Source organism: Buteo buteo, chromosome 12 (assembly GCF_964188355.1).
Source record: "Buteo buteo chromosome 12, bButBut1.hap1.1, whole genome shotgun sequence".
NCBI lineage: Eukaryota > Metazoa > Chordata > Aves > Accipitriformes > Accipitridae > Buteo > Buteo buteo.
Window position 1 is genome coordinate 18,651,976 of NC_134182.1, and position 14,233 is coordinate 18,666,208.

At 36.7% G+C, this 14,233-nt stretch overlaps 1 protein-coding gene across 5 annotated transcripts in view; it reads right to left on the reverse strand.

Annotated features, from left to right (window-relative positions):
- Positions 1 to 14,233, reverse strand: part of BABAM2 (BRISC and BRCA1 A complex member 2) — a 180,604-nt gene that overhangs the window by 27,147 nt on the left and 139,224 nt on the right. For all 5 annotated transcript variants that reach the window (XM_075042888.1, XM_075042885.1, XM_075042886.1 and 2 more), the window contains exon 10: positions 13,155 to 13,237. In XM_075042888.1, coding sequence (XP_074898989.1) covers positions 13,155 to 13,237 — 83 coding nt within the window. The remainder of the gene's footprint in view (positions 1 to 13,154; positions 13,238 to 14,233) is intronic.

Sequence of the window (14,233 nt, forward strand, 5' to 3'; positions counted from 1 at the left end):
TTAAAATGAAAATTATGTCAGAGGAAGTCCCATTTACCCCTTCTCTCACAGAAATAGAAACATTTCCTCCGGAAAATTTAAACAATTAGCTCATTCAGGAAAGTAAAGCTTTCTAATTCAGTTCCATGCTCAAAGTAATTTAATCCTGATGATTTCTTACTTTCCTAAGCATCACACTGTTAATATAAGAGGAGCTCAAAGAAGCAGACTAGAGAAAGAAGCTAATACCATAGTAAAACACTGCTTTCTCCTATGTTACAATTTACAGATAATTTTTTAAAAGTCAAGTTTTAGAAAGCCATAGTGTGGGGAAAATCATGTCTTTATGAAAGCTCTACATGAGCAGAACTTGGAGGGCTGTTTTGGGTAATTAAGCATTGAGTAAATTCTTCAGTGATTGAACCCTAATTTTCCCACACAGTTCATAAGAAAGCAAAAGAAAAAGGACTTGCTTGTTGAGAATGAGTCATGTTGTAAAGAAACTTAATTACAGTTTATAAATAGTTGAAGTTGCTCTCTTTTTGAAATGTAAGAAACTATCAAGAAGTAACACACAAATTTGCTTCTCTTGACTTAGTTAGCATTTAATACATACATATATTAAAAACACAGTTATCTTAAAGCCAAAATCCTGATTCATTAATAACTAAAAAAACTGTGCAATGAATCAGTAAGGTTTAATTGTTCATTTTCTTAAAGAACAACCATCTGAGATCTGGAACAGGTTACCTAGTTTGTTAAGGTTATGTCAACAACTACAGAGTTGATTTCGACAGTCTTATTAACTTTAAAGTAATATCTTTAGCATCTAATTTTATAGCTTTTTAAACAGGGTATGAAATGTGGAAGGGATGTCTCGGCAAAAGCACATACCAGTGCTGCTATGGGATTTCTGAAGGAAAAATGCTTAGGAAAAAAATGCAGGTTTACCCCACACCTTTAAGTACGGGAGAGAAGACAAGGAAAAACAAAACAATACTTGAAATGCATGCTGACCATACAAATATATAAAAGTACTTAGATGGCAATATTTAGAAAATTTTCCATATACTGTTCCCCTGTTCTAGAGAATAGGTTTATTCTTCCTTTGTACAGCACTGGATAAATCTAGATATTTGTTTTCACAGAAGTCAACATTTACTCACTGAATGTTACACACCGTTTGAATGCTTGGATGACACTATACTGGTTATCTTATTAACCTTCTGGATGTTTGAATCTGCTGCAGTTTATTGCACCCGTAATTTGTTTTGCACTCAAACACTGACTGATCTGGATATTTTACTGCCGAGATTTTGACTTCTACAAGATTTCATTGCCTGCACAACGTTAATTCAATCTCTACTTGCTTTATGGAGCAAACACAAGATAACACAGTATTCTTTCCAGTTCAGCTCCCAGGCTGGACAGAGCTGGCTAAGGGAGACACTGTTTTGTTTTGCCCCATTTGACAGACTCCACCCCTGTGCACAACACTGCACAACTTACTGCGCAACACTGAACCCTTGCTCTGATTAAATATGTATTCATTCCTGCATGAGCTTTTCAACGTGGTGATTCTAATCACCATAGGATATAATAGATACATAAAATATTTTAAAAAATTGTTTCACAGCACCCTCATGAGTTGAGAGGCTATTTAGGGATTCCAGACCAGGAATGAAGGAACAAGGAAAGGTTAGTCAGCTTCTCTACTGATGCTAAGTGCCAGCTTGTGGGACCCAATTCTTCTGAGATGTAACAGTAGATAATACTTATACAACGAAACTCAACTCCTTCCAACGTTGGCTGTTGTAGAAGGTACTTCAGAATCAATGATTACTGAACATGTGAAAAGTTTTGTTTTAATTGTTTCACCAGAAAACAAGAAGGGTACAGGGAAAGGAAAGATGTGCTAAACCCAAATCTCCAGAGAACACTGAACAATCTTAGCGTGATACTATCTGTTCTCTTCCCGAAATCCCCTGACTCACTCCTTACTTATCATCCAGCTTTGGCCAGAGACTGCCTCTGCATTCAAGTACTTCTGATGAAGTAACTCATGGAAACAGGAAACACATATTCCAGGCTCCAGAACTGCCTCTTATTAGTATATATTCATCATCTTTTTGCTTGTTCTTTTTTTGGTTCACGGAATTTCACATTCTCTCTGCCTTTACTTTCAACTGAGCTCACACTGCTGGGAAAAACAACTTGTGGATTTGAATGCACTGCCTCAGACTGAAAAGTTCCTTGAACTCAGAGCTCTCCTGTTTTCACGATGTGTTAATGTGGATGAGACCCATGTGGATTTACAATGCAACTCAGTGGTAACACAGATACCGTTTTATATAATACCCCTTACACATCTATCAAGTTCTATTTTAAAAGGAAATTTTCTTGTAGGTTTTCTGACATGACTTCTCCTATGGGAAAACTGTTCCAGACAGCCTGTATGATGGGTGAAAAATGGTCATCTAAGTTCAGGGGAAAACAGCTATCTTCACTTCTTACACAGAAGTTCCAGTACAGAAGGCCTTTCAGGAATCATATTGATCACTGTATCTACTGAGAAATCTGAAGAGATTCAGCCACAAGCATTTTGGGGATTGTAGTGGCTAGCACAAATCTCTGGAGGGCAGGATTTCAGGCTATTTTGCATAGCGAATCTTTCCTCGACTCTTCTGTGCCAAAGGTCTTTAGCTTACATTCTACTGGCAAAAAATGAAAGGGTGAATTTGGCTCAAAACACACAGAGAATTACAAAATGCCACAGCTATCTATCCTGCTTTGGTGTGTGATGATGTCGTCTTGCAAGAATGAGAGAGCAAGGATGACAAATAACATATCAATGGCATTAGTGTGGGACTTCAGGTTAGCAGAGCACAGTCATAGGAATTTAACTTTGTTAAATATTATTAGGGCTAACATCCCTTCTAGAGAAAAACAGGCTATTTGCAGGAAGATGCTATTTTGAAATTGACATTTCAAAATTTCAAATGTGAAATGAAAAGCTGTTTATGGAATTTTAGCTGAGACACTTATGACACTTCGGGTGTGTTGGTAATCACAGCTGCTTTTGAAATCATTAAGTCTGCCCTTGCTATGGGAAATACCCACCCCATTGGCAAAATGAACACTTGTGTAGTAGATGACTAAGATGACTTATATACAAAATAATTCCATAAATACTATGAAAATACAAGTAAATACTATGAAAAACGAAACAACTATTTTTTTTTTTAACTGCATCAGAAATGTATCAACTGAATGTACAATATTTAACAATGGAAGATAAACATTGAAATGTGATTGTAATAATGGAAAAAATGGCAATATTTGGGATTAGGACAATTTATGTGAATATATGAAATGCACAGCTCCTTGTTTTGTACTGGGAAATGGGTCTGGCAACAGAACTCCCTAAAGAGCCAGTCCTGAACTGCATTTGTATAATGATTGATCCTCAACTAAATAAGATCTTCTTGACCTTTTTCAGCAAGTATAATATTCAAGAATGGCAAGGGAGCCCACTGAGATGTTTAGAAGACAAGGTTATTTAGAAGGTTATTAGGAAGAATACAGCTGGGATGAGAAAGGAGAAAAATGCTGAGGAACCTTTTCTTTAGCACAGGTTTAGCACAGAACGCGAGTTTGCTGACAGCAGTTATTGAAGGTGCTTGCAAATGCCCAGTTTGCAGTAACTTTGGTGATGTTCATTGTGACACTAAGGAATGCTTCAAGGAATCTAATCTTCCTTATTTTTCCCTCCTCCTTTTTTTTAATTGGACAGGAATGACTTTCAGTTATTGCCAGTCCAGGCTAGATTTGAAATAAGAATTGGTTCTTCTTTTTTCAAAATTTTTGCACCAACAGTATGCCTCTTTTCCTAATGTGTCTTACAACATCACATCTATGGAAATGGCCAACTTCAAAGTCTCAGATACAGAAGTGGTTACTTTTAATTCCAGTGCTCTTAGACAGCCCTTAAATATTTCTGAAGAATAGAAACAATGAATTATGATGGATTAAACTATTCCAACACATTACAGAGAGTAGATTTTTTTACTTGTGGGTTTCAATGAGACTAGAATAAGTTTATCACTTAGTTCTCTTTGGTTTGGTTTGTTAGTTGTTTTTTGTTTGTTTGTTTGTTTTTTAAATAAAGTATGTAACCTCTTTTTATTTGAAGAGGATTGCATGACTGCTGTATCTATCTTGTGGTTCTCATTCCACTGATAATGGGAACTACAATATAGTCTAGGCACCAATGGCAACTAGATTTATGATTGCTATTGTTTTGATTTTCTGTCAACATAGGCAGATGATATGGTTGTAAAAATATCCCATGTCTTTATCACAACCTGTATCTTTCTAAGTACCTCACCCTTCATACAAAACCAGCATTTAAAAAAAATGTGACAAAAATAGTTTAAATACCTTAAGTATTTAATGTGCTTCAGACAGAGTATCTAATTCTTTAGTTTTACAGAGGAACCAAGTAACAGATCAAATCAAGATACTCTTCAAGCATTTTCCAGCTATGCAGTCAAAGACCATGAAAAAGTGATGTAACTTAACCTGAAAAATGCTTTATAATATCTTCTTGCTTTTGAGTGTCATCACCCACCTCTACTATGTCCTACTGTTTTGGACTTTTACAGTAAGACTGGACTACCTCCTAAAAATGTCCCATGGAGTATCTCATAATCCTATATCAAGCCCAAAGAAATGTCATAATGGCCTCACAGGTCTTCTCCTTCTCTAATTTCTGTAACCATGATTATTTTAATTAAGAGAAAGGCTTTTTATTTTTACCTCACTAGCTTCAGCTAGTGACATCTATTTAGCTTTATTTTTACTTCAAATTCTCAAAGATCTTCATTCCCCCCCCTTCTGTTTTTATTTCCTTTTATTGTTTCTGCTGTAACAGTTTCTATAGTAACTTCTCTAAGTGCTGATGAGAGTGATGCTACTAAAAGCTGCCTCTTCTCCAACTGAATTGCTTGAAGCTTATACTTTAAATACAGTTGCAGTTGTTATGGGCGTGAAAAGCAAGCTGTGCCCTTTCCTGGCATGGCCATCACATGTTACTGGTGGAGAAAAGACGAAAACTTTTCCTCGTTTTTCCCAGTACAGAGAAGTTCTACAGTACTTTCCAGCAGGACAGGAAGACTTCTAAAGCATGTTTTCACCTGAAAAGCAGCTGTGCAAAAACATTTGGCTTCTCTCACCGATACTATATTAAGCTTATGAGGCTTGCAAATAAGTTCTTTTTCCTGTTTTAAATGCTGCCTGGGATTTGAAAGGACACTGATTTATTTAATTCTCATCTGTGATCAGGGTGACATTATCCTGCAGGTCAAGAAGACCCTTTGTTGACACAAAAGGACCCTTTGCTGACACACATGCTATCCTGTTTTTTCCAAGCTCTGCTCCATGCAGGCTTACAGCTTTCAAATCACAACGCAGTATAATCCTGCCTGACCCAGCTAGCTGACTAAGCCGCTCCAGATATTTCTAAAGCTAAACTGAAATCTACTTTACTGCAATATAGGCCCATTCCAAGACAAATAGCAGGAACACAGCTCTAAGCTTCAGGAGACTTTGGGCCGTTCAGGGATGTTGCTCCTCCCATGGAAGAATCCTATGGGATAACGGTCCTGGAGAGAAGAGGGGTCCATGATCACCTCCTCCAAGCTCAGGAATGATCCATCCTAATCAGCAGAAAGTCAAGCAATAGTAGCAGGAGGCCTACATGGATAACAAGGAGCTCCTGACAAAACTCAAACATAAAAAGGAAGCACATGAGATGTGGACACTGAGCATGCAGAGACCGGGTTGGCAATGTCAAAGCTCACCTGGAGTTGAATCTGGCAAGGGGACTTAAGGACAACAAGATGGGCTGCTATAGGAACAGAAAAAGCAAAAGGAGGACTAGGGAAAACGTGGGACTGCTGCTGAATGGGGCAAAGGAGACAGAAAAGCAGCTTAAGCACTCCCTCCTTCCCCCATGTAGACATTTAAGCATCTTTGTGACCAGTTCCATCTCTAAACCATGGTGTATTTCTTAATATTAAAAAGTAAATTATATTTATCTATTTCCTAAAAGGCATGCAGCAGTCACCTTTGTGTGCCATTGCTGTGTCACATATGGGTTCTTAGAAAAAGTCTACTTTGGTGACAAATTAATTGTCATTGGATAGAAAGAGGAAGGAGATAGGGAAGAAGGATTCAGAAAATCTTTCTTTTCTTGATGCAGCTCTTATTTCTAGAAATTTTGTATCTCTAATAATCCCATGGTGTTCTGTATCATCCTATTTTTTTCTGAAAGCATTGCCTGGTATTGAACCCAGGACTGATCCATGTGAAACCCATGCTCGTCATCTCCTTTCCAGACTGAAAACAAAATATTTGCTTTCTAATTGCTACTATGAGCAATTTTCAACTTGCCATATCTCACACCTTTAACGTAGTTCTCACCTTAGAGAAAAGCTATCTGTGAATGCCATGTGAGACGTCAAAACGTGCAGGCACAAGACATAGACATAGAGTGAGAAGAAAAAATACCACATTCTGTACTCAAGTCCCAACTCTGTCAATGATTTTTTTTGCAACCTAATCACTTTTTTCAAAAATTGAGTGGATAAAATAGGATTATATCACTTCCCTATCTCAGGCATCTTTTCTGAGAATTTATTAGTTATCTGTCACATAATTGGGCACATAGTAGAAGTACTCAGATATATCTATTAGATAAGAAAAAGCAACAGTTCTCTTTTCTGAAAAATGCAATTTTATAAGAAGTTATTACAAAACCTTTCAGTCCATTTGTTAAAGTGCTCATAGTTCCTGGAAGAACATCAATTAATGTCTACAGCAATATACTATAGTTTTAAAAGTAGGGCAAATATAGGCGTTTCTCAGAAATTGAAAAGGTAACATCCGCAGCAAAGTGACACTTAAAAATACTTTGCCAGTCCACCCATGTCAGGCCATCATAAAATACTTGTAAAACCTAATTCCTATCACAACAGTTGTTTCCTGTTTGTTGCTGTTCATACCAAGTTTTATGAATCACCTTGTGTCCACTGTCCCTTTTTTAGCAGAATTAGAAATAGGAACCTAAAACTAGTTTATACTGAGTGACGTGATTACAAAATGAACACAGAGAAACAGAAGAAGAGGAAAAGAAAACCTTTGTTTTCAGGTTTACTTGCATCCATTATGAATACCTAAATATGGAAAATCTCATTCAGCTCACGTCCAAGTAAATACTCAGGATGGAATCAGAGGAACATGATGTTTAACATACTCTTAATGACAAAAATTAAATTATCAGCTTTCAATATGAATTTCAAACTAAATCTAGTTGGCAGCTTCCCTTAAAAATAATGGAGAAAAATACACAATGGAGAAAAATGATCAGCAAAAAGCTAATTAATTTTACAAACACTGCAATTCAGTCCTGGGATTAGCCCCTGCCTATGTGTAGTTAAGTGCAGAACTGTGCACCTGTGACTCAGGCTCCTTTTCCATCACACTGTGTGATACACAACAGTATAGCATTTCTGCAGCTTTCCTTAACTTCAGTTAAGCGATACGCACCTCACTACACAGGAAGTGTCACAGAATGCTTTGTTTTGTGGTGATTAAAACAACGTACAAAGTTTTGAAGAGAACCCCCCCCCCCCACCTCTGCTCAGGGTACATTTTGCTGTAGGCAGAAAGACATGTGCTCAGGAACTTTCAAGACCAGATTCAAAGAAATACATGGTACCGACTAAAAGCTCAGAGAGTCAGAGGAAAAGACTGCCTCATGGGAGACATTTATCTGCTTGCTGAACATCAAAAAATTTCTCCCAAGCATTAGATCTGAATGGCTTTTGACTTGTGCCAGCCAGTTTTACATCACCTGGGCTTTGTTAATCTCCAGTCTCTCATTTAAGAACAAAATGACATCCCTATACAATCTTTGCAGACTTTTTTTGATTAGTGTTGAACTTCTCACACTGGACTCCTAAAACATGCATTTTGTTATGCTTGACATTTCTGCTGAACTATCCTGCTTTTATGACGCTACCAGACATCGCACCATTCTCCTATAACTTCTTATTCACATTGTCGTATTCTCTCTTTTCTCCTTCTCCCTTAGTTTTCACAGAGTCATAAATTTCTGTTTTCATTTAAGGAACAATGAGAAGAATAAAATAAAAGTACTATGAAAGGAAGCCAAAACACCTCATTAGACAAAACCTCACCGAAGCTATCTAATGTAAATATTCCACTCAACACTTGGCCCTTTTTCAGGAAACAGCTGGGGCAGACGACAGTTTATTTTTCCATACCTTGTCTTGAAGAGGGTCCTCTTTCACAGTCAGACTAACTTCCCTGAAGAAGTAGAACCAGTCCAATCTTAATTTCCTCCAAAGATTTTTTGCTGGAATTTTAAATGTTAAGACTGCCAGGCACTGATACTAATGAAGAGCAACTCTTGAAGACTACCTTCTTTTCAACTTCCAAAGGGTATGTGAGCAAAACTTGCATGACAGAAAACTGAAAAAAATGTATCTCTAAAACTACCAGCCCCACTCAAATGGTTATTCATACTCCAGTAGCGCACAGGAGTCACTGAGCATATTCCAACTGAATTAAATAATATATCAAAACAACAAACACTAGCTACTTCTCACATTTACATTTAACTAGACCTATAGGTCCTATATAATAGAGAGGGCTCTATGGCCAAAACTACAGGCAGATAAAGGTTTACTGAAATATTTACAGGAATGTTTACATGAAGCAGTCTCATGTTCTGGGTTCCAAATTGCTTGGATAAACAAATTATTTCTTAAACATTTTTATTATCTCAGTGGCTGTGGAGTTAGCGTGGTAGGTATGTGATTTTTCAAACAGCAATCTGCAAAAGCAATTTCAAAAAGAACAATAAATACCATCTTTGATGAAAGAAAATACTTTTGCCTTCTCACATAAGCTCTCCTAAACCCAAATAGCAAACACTAAGCAATCAGACACATGTTCATCTAGGAAAAATCTTCCATTTAAGACTTTACCAAACCTCCTTGCTAGCCATTTACTACCACAAAGCCTAACTTGTTTATTTAAACAGCTGCTGGAGGAATAGATGAAGGGGCTGATGAATGCTCATTAGCTCTCTTCCGTTGACCTTCCAGAGGTGGGGCAATCTCCTTTAAAGGACAGAAAACATCTTAAACTACACCAGGTGCCTGAAAAATTAACATTTACCTAAATTCTAAGGATTATTGTTGCTCTACTGAATGATTAAAACAATATTTCAAGCCTAATGAGTTATTTCTGTTTGGAATGGGCCCTGATAGGAGGAGTTACTTCTTCAATGCAATTTTGTTTGTTTACAGTGAGTGGGCATACATTCCTCTTTCCCTGAACACTACTGGAATAAATGGCACTTTCTTTGAATTGTAGTGTAAACTTGTCTTCCCAGCTACTAATGCTCTTTCCCAAAGCATTTTTCTCCCCCTCCTCCCAAGCCTCACCTGACAAACATGGCTACCAAAAATTTTTTGTTTGTGTCTTTATTTTCTAAGCTGCTTTCTGAAGCTGTGCACAAATGTGCTAATCTAGATCCAAAAGAGGTTTATGTGAGCGAACCCCAACTGTTTAGCTCAGGCCATCAATTCAAACCACGTAAGTTGACTACATTGGCCCAAATTGCTCTGCTGAAGAATGTGTGCAGATAGCAATATTCAAACAAGAATGCATCAGAAGCTGGCATTGATGTTTTCCACCAAAAACCCCTGAATGCAGAAGCCAGTGTCCACCCAAAGCCTGATACTCATATGCATAACCTCCTATAACCCAAATAATGCTCTAGGGCCCTTGCTTGCTTCTGTCTCCTGTGTAAAAACCTCCTTCTTGCTGAGATGTTGCCTATTTCTGATCTATTCTCCGACAGAGGTAACCACATAACTGCACAGACAGGTAAGAGGGTGGACAAAAGCTACTTCAGTTGGCACTCCCATAGCAAGAAAGCTCCTTAATTAAACTTCAGCTTTTACATGACCAGCACTTTGGACCTCCTGGGTCACTGGTATTACCCAACACAGAACGTGAAATCCCTTACAGTTACCCAAGGTCAGTGGCAGCAGGTGTTCCCACCAACTTCACCTAAGTCTGAGATCCCATACAAACTTGAGATACAAATGCTCACAGCTTCCAACATTCTCCATCCCCTGAAATATTGTTCAATGAAACAAAACCTTTTTAGTTCAGTATGTCCTTTTCAAGATGTCTTAAACAAATAACCACTAAAACAAGCAGTATTTCATTAGCTATTGCAACCAGTCCAGCTTCTGTCAATCTCCTTTGTGCTGATAACCTAAAAATCTCATAAGATAAAAATTTATCTTTGAAAAGCCTATATACAGGTTGCTTTGGAGTCCTATTCTTGTGTCCACACCAATAAGGCTACTTAATTGTGCAAAGATAACGTAACTTATGTTTCTATTTATATACAGTTTAAATACACAGAATGTATGCAGGAACAAGAATATGAAGAAATATCTATCTCCAAAAACTAATCATAGCTAATTTATAAACAAGAAGAGAAAGAAATTAGCAGTGTATTGAAGTTTACTTACAAAGCTTCATACTGAGACTTACTCACAAACATTAACAACATCAAAAGCACTACTCCTGATTAACAATTTCCTCTTCAATGGGGATGCACAAACTTCTCTGAATGTTTATTTCTTCTGTCATTATTTGAATGCACTTGATCAATTTTTAGAACTAAACCATTAAAGCAACAGTTCCTTTGACTGCTCTTTGATCTAATATGATAACTTCAGCAGCTACATTAATGTAATGATTGATTTTGCAATTAGGTAGCTCTTCTGTGTTTTAAGGTAGAGTGGGGAGACTTTGCTCTTCATTCTGTAACTACAGCACAAATAAATTTTTTTTAGCAAGTGAAATTGTTCTGAGGTTATTGGGCTTTGGCAATCCAGAATTACTTTCCTGCTTCTCTCCTCTTATCTTTAACTGTTTACTCAATAAAACTATTCTGAGTAATTTCACTTTACTTCTAATGTGTTTTGCTTCCTAGTTTCCAAACAAGTGTTTAACTTTGAATGCAAATAGTTGCAAAAAACCCCTGAAGTTATTTTTGAAATCTCTGAATGTATCTTTTAAAGGAAATACAACTCACATTAGGTTTTACACATCTCACAATCTCAATTAAACCTAAAATTTTAGCCAAAATTAAGACACCAGTAAAATTTACTATGGCTCCTTTCATTTGATTTACCATGGTGCTTGCTGTATACTGACCTATTTATTCTCCTCTGAATACTTTCTCTGCATACTATAGTATATATAAACTTGAACAGTTTTCAACTTATGGCTATCTCTCCCAGACTTTTTATTAGACACTTGCTAAATATTCAACCATCATATACATAGTTATGTCAGTGGTTAAGAGATGAAAGCCTCCATTACTTCACTCAGGAAATGAAGTGCAGGTTTCAGTCCTTTCATTGCAATATCCTTCAGTGCACGGAACAAATATTTTTGCAGTGGATTGTTCAACAAGCGGCTGATGCAATGGCTTACACAGCTAAGGCACTGTATGATTTCTAAGGCCACAGGGTTAATATAGTGATAAACTATTCAGTTATAATTGCAGCTTTTGTGCCAGTTAAATTGAGCACTCTGAGTATTACCCAGTTAAAACCTACTCTGTTATTTAATAGAAATTTGAATTTTGATTCCGCTGAAATCTAACTGCTTCAACATCTATTAATTTATATTATCCCACAGCAAAAATCAAATCCACAGGAATTTTAATGTTGATAAAATTAAGCCAAACATATTGGGGAGTTAAGAAGGTAGGAAAACTTGAAGAAGGTTGTACATAAAGAAGCATCATCTCATAGAAGACAATTGCCCAGTGACCAATTCTCAATTGTAGTGGAAGATTAAGTAAAGATGTAATAAGGACAATTTTTCAAAAAATATCAGTTTTGTTTCTTTTTTTCCACAATGTAAGTCACAGTAGTATGATGGAAGTTTTTTAATTTCAAGTTTGAGTTTTCTAGACCTCTTTATGGTCATTACGGTCTGGAAATCTTAGGTGATAGGGATCAGTGAGACCATTTTTTGTGATCTCCAACACAACACAGGGTGAAGGACTTCTCTGAACAATGGCAATCCCCACTTCTTGCTTTAAAAGCTCTGGGACAAATTTCTATGATGTCATTAAGACATCCTTAGTTTTCCACATGAAAAGCTAGCCCACAATCAAAAATGACGTAATCTAAAATATTCCAGTGCTAGAGTGTTAACAAACACCAGTGTTGCAGCTGCCCAGATTGCACTGTAATTATTTTAAACAAAGATGAGAAGTGTAACAATTAAAAATAAAGGGTAACATGACTGAATTTCCCCAGACCAATATCTTTGATACCTGTGGATTTCACCTTACCATAGGGAAAAACAGTAATTGCTACTTCGGTTAACATGTATAAAGCAGCAACAAAGCCACACTTGCTAATTTCTAAATGAAGCAATTCCTACATATTTATTTAATTAAGAGTGTCTTTTTGAAAGTAATACAATCTTGATTTAAAAATTTCAAATGACAGCAAGTCTAGTTACATACTGTAGCAACTGTTAGACAGTTTTGCCTACACAGTTTCAGTCTAGGAATAACTTTTGGCTCCTAACGACAGTATAGCGTTATTTCTCATTTACTATATTTTCCCTACACTAAAGTGTCATTACTATGACTATCAATGCATTAAATCCTGACAATTACAGAAGATTTTAGGTACTCCCAGGTTATGTATAGTATTGGTCCTCATTATTGGCACTTTTGAAAGGACAAGTTACAACTGTGAACTTAATCTTGACTCAAATTACCAGAAAACCTTCCCAGGACGCTTTTGGCATTCTGTAAAGCAGGCAGTATGCTACCAATGTGGATCCTCTCCCTTTCTCCAAATACAGTCAGGATTTTGTGCTTTCAAAGTGTCATTGTCACATCAAAAATACATTAAGCACTGGATAAAAATAGCTAAAACTTTTAAACTGTTTCCTGTAATTGTATGTTTTCCCTTTTGAACTTGTATCTTCACGAGGATAGACATTTATGCCCAAGGCAAAGAGCTACTCACTGTGAACAAGGAAGCAAAAATCTTTCCACATCAGCAACAGAGTGAGCTTTGTGAAGCCTTCTGCATCATATTCCACCACACCACTATCAACAAATATACAAAAAAATGAATACAATTTTAACCTACCATTCATTCTAATACTGAATGATAAATATGTAAATTCTGTATTACAAGGATTGTTTTGTTTGTTTGTTCAGAAACTTCCAGTATTTGCTTTATTTATTAACAGTTACAGTTTTCTCGCTAAAAGAAAATTAGATTAAACTTTTACTCTTAATAATCTTCTTATTTATGCTGTGGTATTGGAGTTTCTTATGCAAAGAAAGGCCATGTTCAGTTTATATAAATACACTTTAGAATGAAAGGAGACCTGCTAATGCATCTGCAGCGCTAAATTGATAAAACCTGTACACACACAAATTCCCTGTATGTTACTCAGATTAAGATAAATTATTAACTCTGTACTGACAGGATAAAACTGAAAATGTGCAGGCTGAGAAAAGTTTAAATTTGAAAATTCAAAAGAGTATACAGAAAAAATGCAAAGCATGAGAACATACAAAAATTAAATATAGAAGAGTTGTTCAGTAGATGGATTAAAAGTTTCAACCATCAGGAGTCGGTATTCTCTGGAAGTCTCAAGCAGCATCAGGACTCATGAATGACTTTGCAAGCGTAATAAAATCATAGGCACACCTGGGCCATTTCTATACTGTAGTTTTCTCAGAAAAAAAAGAATTTATCTTGTTTTCATAAGGACTGAGCTTGCATCGACTCTCTACCTACTTATATGTCCAATTCAAGTAATTGTTATCTATCTATAGTTGTATAAAATTTGCATGCATGCTAGAAGGCACCTGATTTCCTACCCTCACTTGAGAGACCTGAGATTGAAAGGGCTCCCAAATATCCATGTCATTTGGCATCAACAGAATCAGAAACCCCCTCCTCACAATGAGATAAAGCACTGCTGGTCAGGCAATCACTGTTGCATCGGCTCCTGGACTCTCTCTCACTCAAGTCAGGATTTAGGTGGGAAACCAAAGTGCTTACCCTTCAGAGTGCCAAGGCACCCCTGA